Source organism: Mesoplodon densirostris, chromosome 1, assembly GCF_025265405.1.
Source record: "Mesoplodon densirostris isolate mMesDen1 chromosome 1, mMesDen1 primary haplotype, whole genome shotgun sequence".
NCBI lineage: Eukaryota > Metazoa > Chordata > Mammalia > Artiodactyla > Ziphiidae > Mesoplodon > Mesoplodon densirostris.
The window spans coordinates 84,572,822-84,598,757 of NC_082661.1; the positions used below are offsets into that span (position 1 = coordinate 84,572,822).

At 37.3% G+C, this 25,936-nt stretch overlaps 1 protein-coding gene across 1 annotated transcript in view; it reads right to left on the reverse strand.

The window, feature by feature from the left end:
- Nucleotides 1-934: 934 nt before the first annotated feature.
- Nucleotides 935-25,936, reverse strand: part of PRSS12 (serine protease 12) — a 70,733-nt gene continuing 45,731 nt past the window's right edge. The window contains exons 9-13 of the mRNA XM_060088763.1: nucleotides 17,533-17,738; nucleotides 13,677-13,755; nucleotides 12,814-12,936; nucleotides 3,513-3,793; nucleotides 935-1,572 (exon numbers count right to left, since the gene is read on the reverse strand). Coding sequence (XP_059944746.1) covers nucleotides 1,265-1,572; nucleotides 3,513-3,793; nucleotides 12,814-12,936; nucleotides 13,677-13,755; nucleotides 17,533-17,738 — 997 coding nt within the window. The 3' untranslated portion in view covers nucleotides 935-1,264. The remainder of the gene's footprint in view (nucleotides 1,573-3,512; nucleotides 3,794-12,813; nucleotides 12,937-13,676; nucleotides 13,756-17,532; nucleotides 17,739-25,936) is intronic.

A 25,936-nucleotide genomic window follows, 5' to 3' on the forward strand; every position in this document is an offset into this window, starting at 1 on the left:
TTGGGAAATAGCCAGAGGGAGAACCTATGGTTCTCCTTACCTTTAGACAGGAGAACCATGGGTTAGAGGGGTGGGAGGAGATGCTCTTGTCTGCACTGGGACTCTTCCTGTCCTGGAGTTTGGATTCAAAGCCTTTCAACAGCTGTCTCTTCTTGGCCTCTGCCTGTTAACCCATTTGAAAACTAGAAATATAAAATCTTACCTTTTATAAATTGTCAATGAGGTGCATAGCCACCTAGCACATAAGTGGTATATGGATTAAATATAACAGTTATTTTAGACTTTTTCAAACTATAGACAGGGAAAGCATTTTTAATAGTCTATTTTTATTAGATGGGACTGTATCAGGATAGTCTGCAGGTTTAAGTTAGTTACCAGAAGGTTGCAATAGGTGGCACTCTTAAATCATTGTCTGGAAAAGAGCATGATGCTAAGGAAAAAACATTTTTGTTTTACCAAGCTGTAAATTTGAAGTGATTAAAAATAATCAAGCAGATTGAATTAGGTTGTGCATTGAACAATTTGAAGGCATTCTTTATTATGTTATCAGGAATGCTGAATTGTGCTAACAACATACAAGGTAGCTAGAATGTTTTTTCTCTTTAGTTGACATAGTGCTTGGTACAAAGGCTTCATTCAGGAATGTACTGTGACAATGATATTCTTTTCCAGTCTGTTTATAACAGAATTCCTTTATCTTTTTTGGCCTTCAATTTTCTCACGAAAGGCCAGAAAGATGTGGTCTGATTTTTTTATCAGCCTAATGAAAAAAATCTGAGCTTAAAAAATTACATGAACAGAAAATGATGCCACTCTTATTTTGAGTATAGTAAAGAGTATTTTTTATGTCAAATGTAGGCTCTTTATGAATATATACCATATTGATTCAGTTATAAAGGAGTTCTCAATCCAAATAAATGTAAAAACAGCCTGACTGCACAATCAATATACAATAATCTCTGGAGAATGCTGAGAACAGGCAGAGACGAGACTGATGAGAATAATGAATTTAGTGTCTATTAAACTAATCTGGGTAGGCAACAATGCTAAATAAGGATAATCATTACTACACTGAGGTATCTGTAGCCAAAATGTTCACATCACAAATTCTCAAGCAGCAAAGGGATGCGCAGTTCTTATCACAACACAAAACACAGAAACAGGGATCTCCGTTCCCATTAGTTGGCATCTCGGCTAAATGCCAATGTTGGAAAGTTTCCAACAGATTCTCTAAATATTATTTTCTTGAGGTTTCCATGAATGATTACAGTTTGGTGACACTTTTTATCCAAGGTACAAAGGCTGAGACTTTGGTATACACACCAGGGGAATCCTTGACCCCACAGCCATATCCCCAGGAGGTCACCCCGTATACAACCCAGCTCTCTCCTGGCCGTTCACACATGAGTGGTCCTCCGCTGTCTCCCTGGCAGCTGTCCACACGTTTGTGTTCGTGGAGGTTTCCAGCACAGAGCATCCTTCCTGTAAATCGACCCTTATAACGGTCTTCACAAAACCTCTTGGGAAGTAAGGGGATGGCTGCTTGTTGTAGAGTTCTTGAGTAGGCTCGTCCTATGCAGACCAAATAATTGAATTAGATTCCAGGTAAAGATGGGAGCAAAAAGAGCTACGTTTAACAGTTTAATGAACATTTAATAGCCCTATTAAAATAAAAAGCCCTACTGTGGCATTAGTGTAGTTTGAGTGGTAACTATAAATGGTATTTTTTTTATTTGCACTTAACCATACTCTAACCCTTCACCATTCTGTTTCTCAGTACTGCATTTTTTGAAGAATACTTTAGTAACGCTTACGGACTTGCCCAGTAGAAAAAGGTAACCTACAGAAAGCACATTTGTGCAGGCTTTAGAATTTGAATTCTGTATATTAAAACACTGAGGGTGCATTCATGCTGGTTCTGTATTAGCAAATCCACTGCTGTAGGACTCATCTACTTTACTGACTTGAGGATTAATTAAAAATAATTCTATATAAGCACATAAGGTGGCAATTACTATCCTCAAGAGAAACATGGTATTTCATAAAGATGATTCAGAAACAACATTCTTACATAGAAACAGGCTGAAGTTTAACCACTTGTTAATGTATTCTATTTACTAGTAAGCCACTTATTCTCTATTTAGTGGCTAAAATTTATAATTGATAGGTTCTCCATGATAGCCTTTTCTTGGATCTAAACTCCACATTATTGTCCAATCCAATTTATTTAACTGGAGTGATTCATCCATAATAAAACATTCTGTAAAATTTACTTTCTTTGTCATCTCTATTCAGATGTAGTGTCTAAAGGGAGGTGATTGATTCACTTTCCTGATGAAGTAATAATTTCAGCAGCTATACTCCAGCCTTCAGTTTGCCTCACAGATCAGCATAGCGTTGTGAGAAGGCATTTACTCTGACCTGATTCTATTATATCATCCAGGAAATGTTTCCACTTTTTAAGGTTTATTTCAGGATTGGTCGCAGAACTCTCAGTATTGTATATCTGCTACAGATGTTCTACATTTTGCTGCTATGAAATAACGTAAGTTTAAAGCCCAGATTTAATGTAGCATGTGATAAAATGAAAACATTTACTAAATATAACCTTATTGAAATTATCACCTGTAGAAATACTTATTTGATGTTCTTTTCAGTGTTAATTACTTCTCATGGAAAGCAGTCAACCCAATCATTTCTCCTTACTCAGTAGTCATGTGTGAGTCAAGCACCTAATCCAGGTGAGACCTAGATGTTTCGAAGACCATCCTGAGCAGGCACTAGCTCATGTTAACTCTAGCAAGACAATACAGAAAGCTGAATACTATCCTGCTTGGGGATGGGGAGGTGGTAAGAGTGAGAAGGGGGTTGTGGAAGGAGAAACCCAAGTGAGCTGGATCCTTCCACTTGAACCTCAGCAGCTCTGATTTTTGTCTGTTCTTCATTTAGGAATTCTGCATAAGATTCACTTTGATAAAGGGCTCCATTACAAAGAAACCATCAAACACCAAAGCTCTTTGCTGGGGGAGCTACATCAAAGTCATTAGGAAAACTACCCCCCCCCGACCCTGGTACGCAGGCCCCTCACTGTTGTGGCCTCTCCCGTTGCGGAGCACAGGCTCCGGATGTGCAGGCTCAGCGGCCATGGCTCACGGGCCTAGTCGCTCCGTGGCATGTGGGATCTTCCCGGACCGGGGCACGAACCCGTGTCCCCTGCATCGGCAGGCGGACTCTCAACCACTGCGCTACCAGGGAAGCCCAAGGAAAACTTTTTAAAATAGAGACAGCTAGGCCCAAGTCCTGAGTAGGGTCTAAGTTCTAATGGGAACCACAGTACCCTCAGGGTATGAATCCAGATTACATGCATGCATCTCACACTTGGCGAAATTTCCAGACAACTAAGCCTGAACCCCCTTTAAGATTTTGCTACCCACTGTACACCCAAATGTATGGATAATCCCAGACACAAGCAGGTGCCCAGCTTTGAATTGTTTCTTTGGGTTATTTGTTACCTGTGTCTCCCCATCCTGTTATGTAACAATTGGAGGCTGTTTTCTGTGGCCTCTCTCTCCGGAGTGGCAAACAGGCTGGCAAAACGTGGCTGCTGAATCTGGCACATTGTTCTTCTGGTCCTTGTAATCTAACCAGGGCGATGTCGTAGTCACTGCTGTCTGGTCGATACTCCCGGTGAATCACAATCTGCTGAACTCCAATTTCTTCTTCAAACTCCTCCGGCACCAGAGTATGATAATCCCCAACCCGAACAGCATAGTTCCTAGTGCTGTTACCATACCTGGGAGGCAGAGAGAGCTAATGGGAAGCTTGTTTCAAATGTTGTAAATTGATAACTGTCAGCCAGGAAGGTTAATAGAGATGCTTGTAAGCCTTTCTTCCAAATCATTAATCCCTTTTATAAGTTTAACCTTCCTTTCCTTTTCTCTGATCCCACTGCTCTTGGGGTCACACTGTAAACCCACTGTCATCACTTTTTTTCTTCATTTCACTATTTAACCCAGGTTACCATCTAACTCTTGTTTTCTGAGAAGGAGCAAATGTGGAAAGTAAGGGCTAATCACTAACTTGTCATTTCCCCACCATGAAAAAGGATCAAAACAGGAACAAATAGTATAGGGCAAAATTACCATCCTGTGTTTGCTGTCGTCATTTTTCTATCATTTCCAAGATTGTTAGTTCATCATGAAATTCCATGAGGGCGGAAACTGATTTAACTCTGTATCCCCCCCAAGCACTTAGCACAATCCACTTCACTCCCCTTTTCTGTGAACTGAATGCAAACCAAAACTATCTTCAGGACAACATACATTCATTATATGCTCTCATCTCTTAAATCTTTGTTCAGACATCACCTCAGTAAGACCTACCTTGACATCTAAAATTGCAACCCACCCTTGCTTGTGCTCCCATCCCCCAGTACTCCCAATATCCTTAATCTGCTTTACTTTTCCTTTTTTATTAAACACTTTCTAACAAATTATCTAATTTACTGTTTATTGTATTTATTGTTCTCTGTCTCCCCCCCCACACCTTGAACAAAAGGTACTCAAGGGCAGGGATCTTTGTGTTCACTGATGAATCTTACACATTGAGAATAGTGATGCCAGTTAAGTAGGAATGCAGCATATGTTTGTTGATTTAGTGAATGAATGAATGTTTATTTTTAATGAATGTGTCTTTTTTCCATAGGAACTATTCAATTAAAATAGAAATACAATATTTACTTGACTGACAGTTCTCAGCCTGTTTTCCAGCCAACATACCTTGATTCTGATACATCTGCCTAAAGCAGTTTCTCAACCTCAGCACTACTGACATTTGGGACCAGATTATCATTTGTTGTAAGGAGCTGTGCTGTGCATTGTAGGATGTTTAGAAGCATCCCTGGCCTCTATTCACTAGATGCCAGTAGCATGCACACTCCTATACACACACCCCAGTTTGACAACCAAAAATGTCTCCAGACATTCCAAATATTCCCTAGGGTGCAAATTGTCCCCACTTGAGAACCGCCAACCTAAAATACATCATCCAACCCACCTCCTGATCACTTCCTCTTTCTCACTGAAGAGTATAGCACCTTGCTCGCTTCCCCTCTATAGCTACTTAAAACATTCTCAATGACTTAATTCCCAACACCTTTCCCTTTTAGTTCCCTAACCTCACCTGCAGAGAGTGTTTTCTCTGCTTGATCTCAGCCCCACACCTACAGCTCATACTCACCAAATATTACACATTTTTGAAGCCTTGATTTCAAGCATCTCATCTTGACAGTTTTACAGCTCTACTCATACTTAAGTACCTCCTATCTTTACAGTTTTACAGCTCCATCCACAGCTCTTCACCCCCACTGGACTTCAATCCGTCGGCCCCACTAGTTTTTTCATGTCATTCTCACTCTGCTTATGACTTCTTACAAGGCTTGGATTCCATCATCACTCTTTTGCAAAAGCTCTCAATCCTTCTTTCCCTGATCTGCCAAAACTCCAACTCTGTTTTCATCAACTCACCACCTACTTTCCGCTAGCATCTGACTGTTCAAAAGGAACATTTAACAGCTCTCACCTTAATTTTTTTTTTAATCAAAACTTCAATATCTTCCACTGGAAATGGGTCCTGTACTTGAATGTGAATTTAGAGAAGTGGTATTCAAAAACTGGAAGTTTCTAGTGACTGCCTATTTGAAATAACCTTTCATTTATTCCTATAAAATTTCTGGAAGTTATAAGTTGCTCAAAGATTCTTATAGCCCTAAGTAGGGCTCTAACAACATTGCAATATATAAAGTGATTTTCTTAACTGTGTCAGCTCAAAAAACTGAACAATGCAACAAAGATGATTTAGCTTACACAACCACCTACCAGTGTTCTGTGAAACTAATAATTTCCTGTGGTTGCTTGAAATTCTCCATTTTCAACCTTAAATTATCACATATCTTTAAAGTTCAGAAGGCTTTTCATATATTGTACCTAGAGACTATCTTCTTATGGATTCCACTTAAAACTTTAAGTTTAGGATTATTTCATATCCTGAAACTCAAAAAGTAATAGTCATGAAGAATAATCAGATATTTAAATAACTCTCACTTCTACTTTCTGTGTATTGATACTAATGTATTTTAAAAATTCAATATGACTCATTAATATATTCAGGTTTTAAAGCAAAATCCCAAGTGATTTATGTTTCTAACAAGAATAACTGTCAATGCATCCTTGAAAGTGCTGCTTAAATGTTTCATATATCTTTGGAGTGGAATTTAAGAAATTATCTCAAGCTTCACTTGAGATACAGTAGCCAGTACAGTAGTACAGTACAGTAGCCACATGTGGCTAATGAAGTGCTTGAAATGCAGTTGGTCCAAAATGAGATGTGCTAAAAGTACAAAAATATGCACAAGATTTCAAATATTTGCTATGAAAAAAGAATATAAAATATATTGTTTCTCTAGATAGTAAGACTATCAAATATCTCAATTTTATATCCTATTTTGCAATGATATTTTGGATATACTGAGTTAAATGAAATATATCATTATATACAATGATATATATATCAATATATCATATGGGTGAAGTTAATTTCACCCATTTGGTTTTTTAATCTTTTAATGTGGCTACTAGAAAATTTAAACTTTATACAAGATTTGTATTTGTGGCTTACGTTATATTTCTAGTAGATAACACTGGTCTAGAGAAATACTATGGCATAAAGTAGGCATCCTATTTTTTAATTTTTCTTTAATGCAGTTTCTTGTGTTGCTTATAACTTTTAAGCTCGAGTTATGAGACATTCCCTTCATATGTCAACTTTTTATATTTAAGATAATTACATTACTGTTCAGCCAAAAAGAAAAGTTTTATTGCAACAATATTTTCCATTCTTTGAAAAAGAGCTGTGACACTTAGCTAAAATAATCCTTGCATCTAAACTGGCTATATGAATATATCCTACATTATCTAAAAATTGAGTCTTCAGCCAGTGAACAAAGAAACAGGACATTTCTACAGCAAGGAAATTTATTTTTTAAATATCCCAGTTTTAAAGTCTTGGGAAATCTTGCCTTAATGCGTCACTTCATGCCTGGATTACTACAGCAGTCTGCTAAATGGCCTTGCTGCTTCAAGTTTCAACTTTTTCAAGCCATCCTTCACATTGCAGCCAGAGCAATGTTTCTATCTAACAATATAACTACTCTTCTGGATACCCTTCCAGATAGATACCCTTCACTGTCTACATAGTAAAGTTCAAATTCCTGAAATGATATACAAACCCATCCAAGAATGGCCCTTGTCCACCTCTCTGATACCACCCTCGTCCTCGTGTCTGTGTCCCTGTCATTCTGGCCACTTGAAGAGGTATCTGACAAACCTGTCTTTATTCAGACTATTTGCAATATCATTCCCTCCACCCCTCATCCTAATATGGCAAAAACTGATTTTATCTTTCAAGTCTCAAGATCTCCTAGTAAGCTCTTCCTGCCCTCCCTGAAAGCTAGCCAATCCTTCTTTTGAACACTCGCAATAGCACTGTCAGAGCGTTTATAACAGCTTCTACCACTTGTTAAGATGTCAGGTCTCCCCAGTTAAAGGCTCCTTAAGTGTAAAGTCCATGTCATGCTCACTTTTGTATCCTCAGCACCAAGCAAGGTGGTTTGCACAGAGAAAGCTCTTAATAAATATATGTTAAATGACTTCCTTTGGAAGACACGTTCTGTTCACATACATACAGTCTGATCCCGTACTTACTGAAATGAGACCTCCTCTCACCAATTCCTATGTTATAACAACACCCTCACAAAAGTTACTTTTTAAAAAAAGTCTCCATAAAGAGCTAATGTTCTCATTAATACTAGCTGTTCATCAGAATCACCTGTACCACTTTTAAGAATACAAATGTCCAGGGGCTTCCCTGGTGGCGCAGTGGTTGAGAGTCCACCTGCCTATGCAGGGGACACGGGTTTGTGCCCTGGTCCGGGAGGATCCCACATGCTGCGGAGCGGCTGGGCCCATGGGCCGTGGCCGCTGGGCCTACGCATCCAGAGCCTGTGCTCCGCGGCGGGAGGGACCGCAACAGTGAGAGGCCCGCGTACCTCAAAAAAAAAAAGAGTACAAATGTCCAGGCCATACGAACTCTGAGAACATTAAATTAATAGGGCTGATGTAGGACCACGGGTAATCCAAATTCACAGTCAGTCTGGAGAACCACTGAACCAGAGACTTAAAGGCACGGGCATAACGCCTGCCTCTTCATGCCTGGAATTTCACTGGGTGAAGTGAGCATCCTAAGAGATGACTAACAGACTGCCATAACACAAACATGTACACATTCCATACTTATACTGTGTTCTCAGATCAGGTAGATTTCAGCGGGTATTTTTGAGTATACTCCCAAATTAATATGCTCACCAAGCAGGAGTTGATATTAACCTGAGAATAAAAATAAAATATTTACCTGACAAGAAGGAAAAATGCATCATTCTTGTTAAGATGAAGTTCCTTATTAGAATCTATACTTTTAAAGTCATCCTGATTTAAGAAATGGACCAGCTAAATCCAAGCAGTGATTCCCACACTCCTTTCACTCCAGTTATTCTTAGAATAGATTTATGCTTGGAATTTGAAGAGCATCTGACACAAGGCTGGATTACTTTTCTAACCAAATATTTGTCTTCCAGTGTCACCTCTCCTAGTGAGTGCAATTATATACTTCAGGGATAATACTTTGGCTGAGGTTACCAGTATGATTTTGCACTTTGAAATCATTTTCTATGGTTCTAGGCTTCTCAAGAAAAATATATCAAGGAATTCTTTTTCAATGCATTTTAAGGTCTTTCTAGTTGAGCTTTTTGTTATTTTGATACACTTTATTCAAAAACGTTTCTAAAACAAACATTTCAGGTTTTGGCTGACACAGCCATTCAGTTGTTTGCTTTGCTGAAATGCTTTCAACTCCCCCTCAAATAAAAATTGGATGAAATTCCTGGACAAGTTTGAGCAAGAGAGGATCTGAGACAGGGCAGTTAGTAAAATCCACTATTCTAATTTCTCTGAGATTCTGGAATTAATCTACAATTAAAATTTTCTAGAATTAGAAGAGTTAATTCAGGTGATGGTCATTTTCTTTATGACGGTCATTTTCTTTCCTTATAGATTCATCTCTTCAAAAAGACAGTATTTTACATCAGCCGGTACACATCTGCTACTTCTAGAATCTTTTTTTTCTCTATTGTCTGGATGAAACTCAAAAAGTAGTTGACTGAAATTGCTTGTGTAAATGGTTCCAGTTGCTTATGGAGAAGAGACGTTCCCTGTAGAACCTCGCACTCTCCCTTACATACATATAGTGTGTGTTCAGGAAATGGTTTTAGCATAGTTGATGGTATTGTGTATATCACCAAAGACCATGTCCTTAAGAACTCTACCATATACTAGGTCATGGTGGAACATATGTTAAGTACTGCACACATTTTGTTCTTAAAAAGAAGTCCCAGGCTTCCCTGGTGGCACAGTGTTGAGAATCTGCCTGCCAATGCAGGGGACATGGGTTCGAGCCCTGGTCTGGGAAGATCCCACATGCCGCGGAGCAACTAGGCCCGTGAGCCACAACTACTGAGCCTGTGCGTCTGGAGCCTGTGCTCCGCAACAAGAGAGGCCACAATAGTGAGAGGCCCGCACACCGCGATGAAGAGTGGCCCCTGCTTGCCACAACTAGAGAAAGCCCTCGCACAGAAACACAGACCCAACACAGCTATAAATAAATAAACAAATTTTTTTTAAAAAAGGTAAAACTTAAAAAAAAAAAGTCCCATTACTCTGGCTCATCTTTCTAATTATAATGTCTAATAATTTAGATATTTCTGATTTTCAGAGCAGCAATCTCTGACAATTTCCAGCTTCTTTGGTGATTCTAGGCAAAAAAGTCAAATAGATAAAATCAGGTAAAGCTATATTCTTGATCAAATCAAATTTGCAGAAGAATTACAGAAATGAAAGAAACCTTGTTTTGGGTACATTCTTTCCTCCAAAGTGGTGTTTGTTATCAGAAAAAGCAATTAAAAGAAATTAGTTTAACATTCAGGAATTTTTCTCTCAATTATATTGCCATACCACCATAGAGAGAGGGTCATTTTACAGTACTTGTAGTAATGATTTAAAGTAGAAAAGAGTGGGAGTTCACTGACAGTCCAATGGTTAGGACTGCATGCTTCCACTGCAGGGGTCAGGGGTTCGATCCCTGGTCGGGGAACTAAGATCCTGCAAGCCACATAGCGTGGCAAAAAAAAAAAAAAAAAGTAGAAAATAGCAAAAGCAAGCAATTTATATTGTGTAAAATTCATAGGGCAACTGCAGAAAAACTTAATTTATCCAAGTTTCTGCTTCAAACTGCCAATAGGATACTGCATTCCAAAGTCTGTATTAACACTAAGAAAAATGTGAAAAATGATGGGCTTCCCTGGTATTGCAGTGGTTGAGAGTCCGCCTGCCGATGCAGGGGACACGGGTTCGTGCCCCGGTCCGCAAAGATCCCACATGCCGCGGAGCGGCTGGGCCCGTAAGCCATGGCCGCTGAGCCTGCGCATACGGAGCCTGTGCTCCGCGGCGGGAGAGGCCACAACAGTGAGAGGCCCGCATACCGCAAAAAACAAAAACAAAAACAAAACAAACAAACAAAAAAACCTTATGGTACCAAGGGTCCTATCCGTCTTATTCTCTAAGATATTTCTAGCGCATGGCACATTCCTGGGAACATTACAGGCTCAATAACTTTTTGTTAAGTTAATAAATGAATCTTTATTGTCTGTGCCATTCATGTAACACAGGACTATATTAAACCCACTGGTATATAGGTGAACTCTCAAACTCAATTATTACCGCAGAAATGACAAAGGCTATGTAAAATACAGATCTGTGTCTTCTGCAGCACCTTGAACATGGAACATTACTCCATAATATTTATCAAAATAGATAAGAGGAAGTGAATAGAGATTCTAGAAACAAAGATACATGAGAACTTGGCAAACAACACAGTTGACATAAATCAGCTGGTAAAGAATGGAATGTTTAGTTTTAAAAAGTACTGGGAAAACTAACTATCCATAAAGAAAAATATAAAATTAGGTCCCTTCCTTATACCGTATACCATACACACACACACACACAAAAAAAAAACTGTAAACAGATTAAAAATCTAAATAGGAAAAACAAAATTGTACATTTTTTTTGTAAAAAACTACTATCTTCATATGGGGCTAAAGAAGAATTTTTAAAATAAGATATACAAAGCTTTTATAAGACTTTAAAAATTGACACATTTAAATATATTAAAATTAAAACATCTTCATAAGAAAAAGACCTTAAACTAGTGAAAGGACATGCCCCAGATTGAGAAAAGTTATTTGTAACACATAATAACAAAGATTCTGTACAAAGAATATATCCAAAAAAATGTTTAAATCAATTACAAAAGACAATCGAATAGAAAAATGAGCAAAGGATGTGAACAAATAATTCATGAAAGAGGAAGACACTAATCAGGAAAACAGAATTAAAAAGAAATCCAAAAACTCTAAGACTGGCAAAAATTGAAAATGTTGATGGTATCAAGTTGGGGTAGGGATGTGAGGAAACAGGAACTTACACATTGCTCTGATATAAACTGATACAGTTGCTTTAGAACATAAGTTGGTAGTGTTTAGTAAAATTGAATGGCACCCATACTCCAGGACCCAGCACAATGCTCCCACATGTCTGTACCAATGAGACACGTAATGGATATCTAATGCAACATTGTGTTAATAATGAAAGAATGGAAAGCACCTAACCTTCCACCAGTAGGAGAATAAGTAAACTGAGGTTGGTTTCATCTTACAATAGAAGTTAACACTCATATGGCAGTTAAAATCTACATGGATGGATTGTAAATACACAATGAGGCCATATATTTTCACATATGAAAAAATACAAAACAAATTTTTGGTTGTAACAATTTTTCAACACTATGGTACATGTTTTACTTAAAACATTTTATGAGTATTTTTAAGTACACAGAATAGTGAAACCCCTTGTACTCATCACCTTGATTCAATAACTATCAATATTTGCAAGCAATGGTATACATTTTTAAATACTAAAATTTATGCTGAGGAAATGGCCATTAGCCAGGGCCCACAAAAGAGCACAGGACAAGGAGAAAGGACCACTAGGTTCTAGTGCAGGTGCTGTCACCATAAGCAGTGTGACTCTGGCACACTGAATCTCTCTGCATGGCTTCCCCTCTGAACTGGGAAAACTTCAGGTTGGGCTGATAAAATTCCTGGGACAAACGGAAATAATCAGGATGCAACCTGACAGGTACAAATAGAGAAATCTAAAAGACAGAGAACACCAAGAAGACCCAAAGGTTCTAAAATTCAAATCAAAACACTAAACTTGGACTCCTTATTCCTTACCATTCATAATCAAATAATCTGAGGTCTCTTCTAGCAATATGGGATATAATTTCATCCTCAGATATGTTCTTGGGGGAAGCACTAACACAGCTGCCTCCCCTTCAAAAACCGATCTTGTCTTCTCCTTAACTCTAGAGTTTGCTTTAACACCAGGTAGCAAGTAGCTTCCTGAGAGCTCTGTTTGCTCCTGATGTTACCCCCTCACTTCCACAGTGCCGCTGGTAGAGACAAGGAAGGCCTATACCCTGGCTCTGAAACCCCAAGTTTCTTGCACGCTGTAGAGCAGGAAGGGATTGGAAGAGCTGGCCAATAAGAGCCAAACCGAGTTGTTTGGAAAGGTGAACACATACCTCTTGAAGCAGTGTGCTGCTGTAAGGACCCAGCAGCTACTCAGGAGTGTGGCCCCACAAAGGAGTCTGCCATCTCCATGGGATGACTTGAGCCGGAGGGACACTTGCCAAGGCCAACCACCCCTAAGAAGAAAGTAAGCCACTCATCAATATCCATAAAAGGCTGAAAAGCAATGACAGTCATCCAGCAAAACAAGGACTTAGAAGGCTGGGAGGTGGGAGGAAAGAAGTAAAAAGGGGAGGTGCGAGGAAAAAGGGGACTCTAGGATGTAGACTCCCTTCCTACTTTGAGAATGAATATTCCTACAACTTTGAGCAGACCACCCTGAAGACTTGCCTATAGGATGTGTATGCATCCCACCAAATTCTGATGTTCTTGGAAACAATCTGTGTCTTCTTTATATTTCATGATTTGAAGCATATTTTCTCCCTCACCTAAGCAGCCTGAAGAAGTTGTTTTTTGTTTTGGCTTGTGGGATCTTAGTTCTCCGACCAGAGATTGAACCCAGGCCACGGCAGAGAAAGCGCCGAGTCCTAACCACTGGACCGCCAGGGAATTCCCCGGAAGAAGTATTTAATAAGCAAAGCACTGGTTTTCCACTAGTAAATTCAACAAATAAAAAAATTATATTAAAGTGAGTCAAGTCCAAAACAAATATATTCTAAATTAAATGAATTTGTAGTTATACATTTTTTTCAGATTTCCTATTAAATTAGTTTGTTTCTGCCACATAACTTTTCAGCAAGCCATCTATCTCATAAATCAGGGGACAGTGATTTGAAGAACATGGTCTATATAAAGTAAATATAGGTCAAAGGACAGTGAAATTATCAGTGTAATCTGTATTTGAAGAACCTTTTACCTTAAAGAATTTTTCCCACCAATGATCCGCTTCTGCCGACGGTGCAGTAATCTCAAACCACAAACAGATAAGAGAGACTCTGAAGCAGAAAGAGGTTTTTAATTAAACTATCATATTGCTGATAGTGGGATAAAGACACAAGTGACACATTCCCCTGATGCTTCCTCTATTTTAAAGTGCTTTTTCTCTTCAAATTATAGGCTATTTTTCTTATAATAAAAATTAAACTTTTTTAAAATTTTATTTATTTTATTTATATATATTATTTATTTTTGGCTGCATTGGGTCTTCACTGCTGCACATGGGCTTTCTGTACTTGCGGCGAGCAAGAGCTATCGTTGCAGTGTGCAGGCTTCTCATTGAGGTGGCTTCTCTTCCTGCGGAGCATGGGCTCTAGGCACACGGGCTTCAGTAGTTGTGGCTCATGGGCTCAGTAGTTGTGGCACATGGGCTTTGTTGCTCTGCAGCATGTGGGATCTTCCCAGACCAGGGATCGAACTTGTGTCCCCTGCATTGGCAGGCGGATTCTTAACCACTGTGCCACCAGGGAAGTCTTATCTTATAATAAAAATTAAAAGTTGTTTTCTCATTTAACCAAGGCAACAATAATTCACAAGTAGACAAGGAACTTTATGAGGTTTCCTACAATCAGTTCTGAAGAGGTTTCACAGGCTGCTGAATGATTTGGCCCTGTCTAGTACATCATCCTTGTGGTACCCACATCTCCTCCTCTGCTGATTATAGAGATTGTTCAGGAGTTCAGAAATATTAAACAAGAACTACAAAAGGCAACAATGCTCTGAATTATTTGATTTTCACAGACAACACTCTTCCAAGCCACATACACAAATGTAATTCATAGGAGCAAAGCACATTCCCAGGATGAAATTCTGACATAAATTTACATTTACTCATATAGCATGTTAATATATGGAAAGGATTTACTAAGCCAATTGAAGTGGCAAATTGTATTTAAGGATATATATAGTCAAACTTCTCAAGATAACAGATTTCTGTCAAGAGCATAAAAAAAGAAGAGTTAAACTAAAAATATATGAAAAGGTGGTGTATAAAAGAAGAGTAAATAAACTATGATTAGCTTTAAAAATAATTTTAGAAAGTAGGAGAATCTGTATGGGGATATGCTGTTTCTTTGGTTAAGTACACGTGTATAAAGTATAGATATATACTGTTTTTCTACCTGTGTAAGAAGAGAAGGGTAGGAATTGTGCCAAGACCATGAAAGTCTAGTCTGCACTAATGTTCTCCCATAATAACCAGGTAGAAGGGAGCCCAATATGGAATCAGCACGGAGAGAGAGGTTCATGAAGAGAGAGGTTCAACAATGTGTACCAAGATCATTAATTTGTCAAAGGATCTCAGAGACATGCTGTCAAACCTTAATCCTCGTCTCTTAGGATATGAGTCCTCTACATGACACTGCAAATTATAAGATACCAGAAAAACAGAAGTTTCCAGTAATGTTCCAAGTCAGGTCAATGTATATAATGCCATGACAAGGAATGATGTAATACAAAGCAAGCAAAACTGGAAGTTTACATCATTCTGGAGTAAGGAAGCAGATTGCAAGAAAGTAAAATCTATTTAAAGCCATAAAACCCACTATTATTAAAAAAATTATAAAGTAAAATGAAATTCATTTATAAAAGGATCCCATCAGATGACCAATAACCAATGGCTTGGGTTTGAATCACCTTATAGAAGTTATTAGGTCTTAAGCCTCCACACAAAGTCAACAGGTTAATAATAAACCAGATTCAGTAATCCAGCTAGTCTAAGATGAAATTTTTTTATTTCAGATATGGTAGCATTAAGACCATGGAAGGGTATCAAAATAAGCAGTGCTACACCTTTGGAAGGCATTAAAACAAATGTATTAATAATGAAGAAATAAATATGGTATTTCATATTTTAAAATAGGTTTACATAGAAATATGGTAGAACATTTTACAATTACTGAATTTTTATGCTTTTCTGCTGCTTAAGAAATTTTCCACAATCCAAAGAATTAATTATGTTCACTTTGTAACTGTGGTTTAAATTATTGGAGGGAATTTAATACATTAAATTATAGTCAATACTTAGGAAAAACTGGCTTACCAAATCATATTTATTTCATGTAATATATATGTGTGTATATATATATATAATATATATATATATGAAACAAAGCACAAAGGGTTATAAGTATTCTTCTCCACACTCAAAAGACCCTCAGATAGTGAAGAATCATATTAACAACGTCCAATTTATTTATTGCATTGTCTTTAATGGTTATTAAAAGATGTTAGAAAAAGAGAATGCTCAGATATAGATGCACCTGATTATTTATTTATTTATTTATTTATGGCTGTGTTGGGTCTTCGTTTCTGTGCGAGGGCTTTCTCTAGTTGTGGCAAGCGGGGGCCACCCTTCATCCTGGTGCGCGGGCCTCTCACTATCGCGGCCTCTCTTGTTGCGGAGCACAGGCTCCAGAGGCGCAGGCTCAGTAATTGTGGCTCACGGGCCCAGTTACTCCGCGGCATGTGGGATCTTCCCAGACCAGGGCTCGAACCCATGTTCCCTGCATTGGCAGGCAGATTCTCAACCACTGCGCCACCAGGGAAGCCCTAGATGCACCTGATTTTAAGAAAATCTTAAGTATCAAAACCATGGATTTTTTTTTTTTTTTTTTTTTTTTTGCGGTACGCGGGCCTCTCACTGTTGTGGTCTCTCCCGTTGCAGAGCACAGGCTCCGGACGCGCAGGCTCAGTGGCCATGGATCATGGGCCTAGCCGCTCCATGGCATGTGGGATCTTCCCAGACCGGAGCACGAACCCGTGTCCCCTGCATCGGCAGGCGGACTCTCAACCACTGCGCCACCAGGGAAGCCCAAAACCATGGATTCTTAATCCAAATAAATAAATGACTGTTCTTTTCATAAAACATAACCATAGTTTTCTCCAAAAGAGCTAGTTTTCCCCCTTATTCATTTAAAGCTGTATTTGTTTCATAAAAATTAAACTCAGAGCTTTTAGGAACTCTTCTATTTATATATGTATGACACATCCATTATTGTATTATACTAGAAGATTACTTGTATTTTCCTTACATTTTTATTTTTATTTAAATTTTATTTATTTATTTATTTGGTTGTACTGTGTCTTAGCTGCGGCAGGCGGTCTCCTTAGTTGCAGCTCATGGGCTCCCTAATTGCAGCAGGCAGGCTCCTCAGCTGTAGCTCACGGGCTCCTTAGTTGTAGCATGTATGTGGGATCTAGTTCACTGACCAGGGATCGAACCCCGGCCCCCGCATTGGGAGCACAGAGTCCCATCCACAGCACCACGAGGGAAGTCCCCAGTTTTATTTTTAAATTTCAGAGAGTAGAATCTACAAAAGATAATTTTCTTTTTGCAATTAATTTTAAAAATTATCCTTGCTGTTTAAGATATTAATAAGAGTGGAAGAAGTGCCCTTCTCTGATTCATCTTTAAATTTTCATTTCTTCTTTTTATGAAGCAAATATAAATTCTGAATCTTCAAGAATACCAGCAAGTTTGATAGTTTTATTACATCCAGAGAAGGAACGGTTAGAAATGGCTAAGAATGTCAAAAGGGGACAATCTCAGAGATTACAAAATCCTGTAAATCCACTCCTGCCCCTGAACCCTGCTCTCTCTTGTGAGTCCCATCCAGTAAAGTTTGTCAAGAACCACTGCCTCTAAATACTAGCAGAAGGAACAAGGAATTGAGTATATTCTTATGGAGGGGAGTTTCATTATCAGAGTACTGCTTAGAATAATGAAGTGTGGCTTTGTATTCTTTGACTTGTATAGGCCCCAGAAGGTGACTTACCTTTATTACTGTTACCTGATGCTTTCTTGCCAAAATAATCACAAATAACTCCTGCATCTTCACCGTGGCGGCAGTTGTGTCTTCCGATATCTTGTTTGATACAGTCAGCCAGGGACCTCTCATTTCCTGTGCACTTCACATTATCCACGTGGATGGGTCCTTTTCCTTCCCCAAAATAAGCCATGGTTCTTGCTCTGGCAGGACCCCTGGAAACAGAGCATTCTTGAGGATGTGGAGAATCAGTCAAACATACAATTGAATAAATCACAACATATACCCTCATTCAATTATATTTCTTAACTCATACATTAAAACACTTATTTCATGACTGTCAAAAAAAAAAAAAAGCTTGAGAGGTAATAACTCTACATTCTTTATTTTCATATCTCCGAACTTCTTGATTACATCTTAGCTCCTACTAAGAAAGTCACATTTAATGGCATGTCAAAAATTTATGGTAAAAAAAAAAAAAATTTATGGTAGTCTTAAACTCTAGCTTAATCAGGAAAAAAAATCACCTCAAAATTTTCTACTCCCTTCCAGAGCATAATACTCTCTTAAAATTGGTATAGTAAGACTTCCCTGGTGGTGCAGTGCTTAAGAATCTGCCTGCCAATGCAGGCGACATGGGTTTGAGCCCTGGTCTGGGAAGATCCCATATGCCGCGGAGCAACTAAGCCTGTGTGCCACAGTTACTGAGCCTGTGCTCTAGAGCCTGCAAGCCACAACTCCTGAGCCTGCGTGCCACAACTACTGAAGCCTGCGCCACAACTACTGAAGCCTGCGCACCTACAGCCTATGCTCCACAAGAGAAGCCACCGCAATGAGAAGCCTGCGCACCGCAACAAAGAGTAGCTCCCGCTCGCCACAACTAGAGAAAGCCTGCACGCAGCCAAAACTAAATAAAAATTAATAAAAAAGAAATTGGTACAGTATTTCCACGAAAATTATGAGAATTAAATAATTACCTAGGGAGCTAAGAATTTTTAAAGCCTACTTTAGAAGTACAAAAGCACAATTTTTAACTGAGAAAGAGAACACCAGGAATCATGAATAGAAGGCAGACTTATTTTGGTATATCACTTTTCTTTGGTTTCTGTTTTTTTTAATAATATATTACTTCTTTTTAAATATCCAAATACAAAATATTTTTGGTGAAATATTTCAAACTAACACCATATTCAAAACTCAGTTCCTGATAAATTAGTGACATAAGAACGGAAAAGTTTTAAAGTTTGAATTATAGGAAAATTATCCTTATAACCTCAAGTTAGGGAAAGACTTATTAAACAAGACACAGATGTATACCTTAAATTAAAAGATTGATAAATTCAACAAAATTAAATTAAGAATGCCACTTTACTAAAAACCACCCACAGGAAAGTGAAAAGATAAGTTTTAAAGTTGACAAATATATTTGCAATACATATATATATATATATATATATGTTGGTGGATGCATTCTCTGATAGAGGGACGTAGCATACAATATACAAATAACTCTCAAATTTCATTTATAGAATAAAAAACCAACAACCTAATAGAAAAACAGGCAAAAGACAGGTTTTAAATCAAAAGAAACTGTCTTATTAAAAATGACAATTTGGACCAGATTTCTAACACTAAAATATTCTACTTAGTTAAGATAAGGTTATTATACTTTCCTTATAGTTATGCAAGGAACTCAGGCAAAGTAGTTTACTGATATGAATTATCTGAGGAATTTGCTTGAATAATCCTCTTTCAGCAATGAGACCTGGCCTCACATGCTTGTAGTTGGCAGTACACTCATTTCAAAAATATACCCCGTCATTTCTTCTGTATTGGTAACTGCTACTCTGACATAAATTGCAAATAAAAATAAGATTTAACCCATTAGAAATGCTTACAGTCATGGAAGATCAAACAGGTAACTCTAAAGTTACTCTTTTTTGAATCTGAATCGACATTTCTTCAAAGAAGATATGCTCATGTCCAACAAGCACATGAAAAGATGCTCAGTGTCACTGATTATCAGGGAAATGCAAATCAAAACCACAGTGAGACACGACTCACACCTACTAGGATGGCCATTGTCAAAGAGATGGACAATAAAGAGTGTTGGTGAAAAAAAGTTACTCTTTTTTAACATACAAAACTTTTAATAGTTGTATAAGTAATAAATGCTCATTGTATCAAGTTTGCAAAATAAAAGTATAAAAAATCCCAACAACACTCTGCTAGCATTTGGTACACATTTATGGGGAAAATATTGCATACTAACTACAATTTTTTTTAAATATTTATTTATTTTGGCTGTGTGGGTCTTCGTTTCTGTGCGAGGGCTTCCTCCAGTTGTGGCAAGCGGGGGCCACTCTTCATCGCGGTGCGCAGGGCTCTCACTATTGCAGCCTCTCTTGTTGCGGAGCACAGGCTCCAAACGCGCAGGCTCAGTAGTTGTGGCTCACGGGCCTAGTTGCTCCGCAGCATGTGGGATCTTCCCAGACCAGGGCTCGAACCCATGTCCCCTGCATTGGCAGGAAGATTCTCAACCACTGCGCCACCAGGGAAGCCCCTAACTACAATTTTTAATGGTTAAAAAAAATTCATTGTACAGATTAGTGGATCTCAAACTAAGTGGGTGAGTCTTATACAGGTGGTTCTGCATCAGACTTTAGTGTAGAAAAAAACAGAATTCATTTCCCTATTGCTGCACATTTATTTTAAGAATTTTAGACTTTTTTATAATTATATACATTCTTATACATAAATCTTTGTGGGCAGCTTAGATTTCTTCCCAGAAGTGAAATTTTTATTCAACAGGTATAAACTTTTTTTAAGATTCTGGATATATGTTGCTGAATACAGAACAAATCTTTGGGAAGCAAGTTATGCATTTAAAATATGTATATAACCATTTAAAGAAAAGGTATTTTTCTGTTTTACTTTGTATATCACAGTTCTGATGTGTCTGGAATTTATTTCTGTTTAGTATTAGTAAGGGATCTAGTTTTAGTTCTGTCGCTAAAGTAACTGTCCCAACAACTCTGCCTGCTGATTTAAAGGGCTTTTTTATTTACTTATTTATCATGCTTATAAGTACACAAGCCATTTCTTGGTCTTTATAGTTCAATAATTGGCTACACATTAGAATTACCTTTGGGTGCTTTTAAAATATAGCACCACCTGAACCCCACCTGATGTCAATTAAAGTAGAATTAAGACATCAAGTAAAATGGGAGTGGGGTGAGGCAGGGGTAATATTTTTTAAGTCCCAAAGTTATTTCAATGCACAACCAAGGCTGTTAACCACTGCCGTAGTTGGTATCACTGACCTCTTTGCCTATTCCTGTGCCAATATCCCATGGATTTTATTTCAGATAAATTTGGAAGTCCCCCTCCTCAACCAACACGCACACCAAGAAAAACAAAAGATTTTTATGAGGATTTAATGTATAGATTAATTTCTATTTTGTCTTCCCATTCAGGGTTGTAGAGTATCATTTATGAAGTCTTCTAGCTTTTGTAGAGGTTTATTTTTTTTTCACACAGACCTCAATTCTTGTGAAGTTTATTCCTTGATTTTTTTTTCAGTTTTGTACTTTCTATAAATGAGATTTTTAAAAATTTTCAATCTAGCATATAGGAACACTATTGCTTTCTAAAAATATTTATACTTCATACTGTTACATTAATAAACACTAGTTCTAGTGTCTTTCCAGTTGATTCTCTTGGATTTTACAGGTGGACATCATATTATTCATATAACAATTCTGACTTTTTTTTCAATACCAATACAATTCTTAATGATGAGTGGAAACTCCAGACAATATTTAGTCATTGCAGAAATAGCAGGCACCCTTATTTGTTCCTATTTCATGCTTGTTTGTGATATAAAGTTAAGGTAGTTTTATTTCATCCTCAGCTTCCTAAGGTATATGAGGAAGGAGTGTTGATTTTTATCACGTAACTTCTCAACATTATTAAGATGATCATAGTTGTTTTCACTTATAGACAACAAACTAAAATACACTGATTGAATGCCTCAGTTGAACCACTCTCATATTCTTACAATAGACTCTCTTTGTGGGATATTGTTCTTTTAATACACTACCGAATTAAATTTGCTAATGTTTTGTTTAGAATATTTAATGTAGATTTATGAGTTTTCTTTTGTGTATGTGTATTTATCTTGTTTAGTCTTGAAATCAAGTTATATTAGCCTCATAAAATGAGTGGAAAGATTTTCATCTTTTTTTTTTTTTTTGCTCTACAATAACATATAACTCAGGAGTCATCTGTGTCTTAAAGATTGGTTAAAACTCTTGGTCAAAAAGTCAGAGTCACTTCTTCTGTCATCATTAATTTATTTGGGTTTTCTAGATGCTCAACATCACTAATTATTAGAGAAATGCAAATCAAAACTACAATGAGGTACCACCTCACACTGGTCAGAATGACCATCATTAAAAAGTCTACAAATAACAAATGCTGGAGAGGGTGTGGAGAAAAGGGAACCCTCCTACACTGTTGGTGGGAATGTAAGTTGGTACAGCCGCTGTGGAAAACAGTATGGAGGTTCCTCAGAAAACTAAAAATAGAATTACCACATGATCCAGCAATCTCACTCCTGGGCATATACCCAGATAATAATCATTAAAAATGATAATTCAGAGAGATACATGCACCCCTATGTTCATAGCAGCACTGTTCACAATAGCCAATACATGGAAACAACCTAAATGTCCATCAACATATGAATGGATAAAGAAGATTGGTACATATATACAGTGGAATACTACTCAGCCATAAAAAGAATGAAATAATGCCATTTGCAGCAACATGGATGCAACTAGAGGTTATCATACTAAGTGAAGTATGTCAGAAAGAGAAAGACAAATATCATATGATATCAGTTCTATGTGGAATCTAAAATATGGCACAAATGAACCTATCTACAAAACAGAAACAGAGTCACAGGCAAAGGGAACAGACTTGTGTTTCCCAAGGTGGGGGGGAGGGAGGAAGGGACTGGGAGTTTATGCTTAGCATATGTAAGCTATTATACATATGATGGATAAACAACAAGGTCCTACTGTATAGCACAGGGAACTATATACAATCTCCTGGGAAAAACCATAATGGAAAAGAATGTAAAAGAAAAGAATGTCTCTATGTGTATCACTGAGTCACTGCACAGCAGAGATTTACACAACATTGTAAATCAACTACACTTCAATTTAAAAAAAAATTGGGCTTTCTATCTTTTGTATCAATTTTGATAATTATATTTTTGTTGAAAATGTACAGTTTCCTAGATAATGGTTCATTTCATCTAGATTTGCAAATTCATTAGCTAAAAGTAGTTCATAGTATTCTACAATTTTTAACCCTCTGTGTATCTGTGCTTATATTCCTTTTCTTTTCTCTGATGTTTACTTGTATTCTCTCCTTCTTCTTAATCAGAATTGTCAGGAATTATGTTATTAATCTTTTTAAAAAATGGAAATAATTGCTAATAAGTGCATGCGTAATGTAGAGCAACTTAAAATTCAAATAGGTATACTTTGAAGAAAATTAAAAACTAATAGCATCCTGAAACTAATATCCCAGATGATTCCCATCAGTTTTGGGTGTGAAGATGAGTAGAGGTAGAAGGTAAATAACAGTATGCTAAATCTCTTGATGTTTTTCAGGAAGGGGAAGTTACAAATAATTTTTGAAATTGGTAAGAAAATATGCCAGTATGTTTGCTAAAAATTTTTTCAAATTTCTAGTAAAACAACAAGAATGCTGAAATTCCAGACAACTAGAGAAAGGAAAGAAAGAAACTTGGATTGCTTGCAAATAAAAAAACCGAAGATTACACAAGAACAGACAATAAAGCATGATAAATAGCATAAAAGTAGATGACAGGGCCTCCCTGGTGGCGCAGTGGTTGAGAGTCCGCCTGCCGATGCAGGGGACGCGGGTTCGTGCCCCAGTCTGGGAGGATCCCACATGCCGCGGAGCGGTTGGGCCCATGAGCCATGGCCGCTGAGCCTGCGCGTCTGGAGCCTGAGCTCTGCAACGGGAGAGGCCACAACAGTGAGAGGCCCGCGTAACGCAAAAAAAAAAAAAAAAAAAAAGTAGATGACAGGTGGAAGTAAACATGTAGAAAATAAAATTAGACTCATTAAATAAAACAAAAGGATGATTCCTTAGCAATTTACCAATCGATGCACAAACTAAAGAGAATGCACCATTTTAGATATATCAACAAGTAGAATTAGAGAACATTTTAACTAATGAAAGTACATAATTAAAGACATTTTCAATGATATAGTGAAATCTAAGAAATTTTTTTTGACTTTTAAAAAAATAATTAAGGACTGTGTTACCTATAGAGACTTCTCACTGGACTATAAGCATGCAGTAATTCATAGCTAAGAATTCCAATGAGACAATAGGCTCTAATACATTAGTCTTTAAACTGAGTATCAAGTGCTCCTGGGAGTAGGTGATGACTTTCCAAGGGACATAAGGACTTTATGGGAACTGATATGCAGATCATCAAAACCCACGTGTATTCTCTCCTAAAACTGGTCTTACTAAAGTCAAGGTCAACTTCTCTTTTAAAATTTCCCTTTTCCCACTGCACAAAACAAAGGCATATCTTTCACTCATCCCAAATCCAATCACAGTGCATTGCTCCAAGATTTAAAAGACTCTAAAGTGGCCAAAAGAACAATTCAAAATAAATTTTATCCAAGGACCAAAAACCCAGCCCATCAGTCTAGGAAATGGAAGCTTTGGTCAACTTTTCTTTCCTATGTTTAATACTTATTTATCAAATTTTACTTTTTGTTGTTGTTGTTTTTAATTAGTTGTATACTAGAAATCATAAAATCCTGAGAGGAACTTGTTAGAAGAATTTAATTTCTCTCTTTCTCGCTCTCTCCATGTGTGTGTACACACACACACACACACACATTTTTAAAGACATAGGACATTAGGATTCTGTGGGGAAAGAAATTTTAAACCACAATTTCAGGAGAAAAAGGAACTATGTAAAATTTGTGAAGGTCAAAAAAGAGCTTGCTCATGTATTTTTTAAATGAATGACAGAGTATTAAAGCACTATATTTATATTTTATTGGATATAATTAAGAGTGAAGTAACTGTTCTATTTTTAAATGTCATATACAAATATGCCAGAAATTAAATCCTTTGCAGCTATTTAAATGTAAGATAAAAATTAGATATACTTAACTTTAGGTCTCTACTAAGACAATAGGGGTACATCATTTTTTAAATTCTTTTAAGGGATACTACTCTAATAAATACACAGTTCAGAAACAATGTCAGGGGCTTCCCTGGTGGCGCAGTGGTTGAGAGTCCGCCTGCCGATGCAGGGGACATGGGTCCGTGCCCCGGTCCGGGAAGATCCCACATGCCGCGGAGCGGCTGGGGCCGTGAGCCATGGCTGCTGAGCCTGCGCGCCTGGAGCTCCGCAACGGGAGAGGCCACAACAGTGAGAGGCCCGCGTACCGCAAAAAAACAAACAAACAAACAAAAAAAACCAATGTCATATTGAAATATATGCTAATGGATTCACACAAAGTTCAGATAGAATGGAATTTCCATCATGGCTATTTAGTCTTTCTTAACGAGACTAACTGATAGCAATACATTCTCTCTCAACCCTCTAAAAACAACGTGCTCATATGCTAGACTTTGTCAGACATTAGGTAATACATCATTAAAGAGTGCCTTTTACTTTCTGTTCACTCTAAGCATATCTATGTTAGTTACCATTCATGTTCCTGGTTTTTATTACTTCATTTCTGTTTCTCCCATTATGAAGAAGCTTTCTAATGCTATTTTGATTCTCAGTGTTTCCAAGGACTAATCCTCAAGTGTGATATAGCTGGCTGGGGGACAGTTCTCTGGAATTCTTATTAATAAAACTCAAGCCTTTTGATAATTTTAAAGTTTTCTGGATTGATTTCTACAAATAAATTGCTTTATTAAAGACTTTTATTAATTCGAAGTAACATGGGGAAAAAAACCCTGTTCTAATCACATACCTATTTACAATTATATATATATGTTCTTATATAAAATTCCATCTCCCCTTGGTGGAAAATTATAAATCGTTCAAGTATATTTAGATTGATCAAATATCAAAATGATTTTCTTTTATATACTATTTGATGGCAAATTGTAGCTTGTGCACTAGAAGATGTCTATCCAATTTGTCATAGTTACATTAAATTACTGAATTATGTGTTAAGAGGCTTTATTTTAAAAACAATTATAAAGTATGATCTTCCTTTAATGCTTTTCTTGATAATTGTTACAGAAATAGTATTGAAAATTGCTACAAACTTTGTTCACTTAATCTAGATTGTTCTTACCTAAATTCACCATTTGAATTGAACGT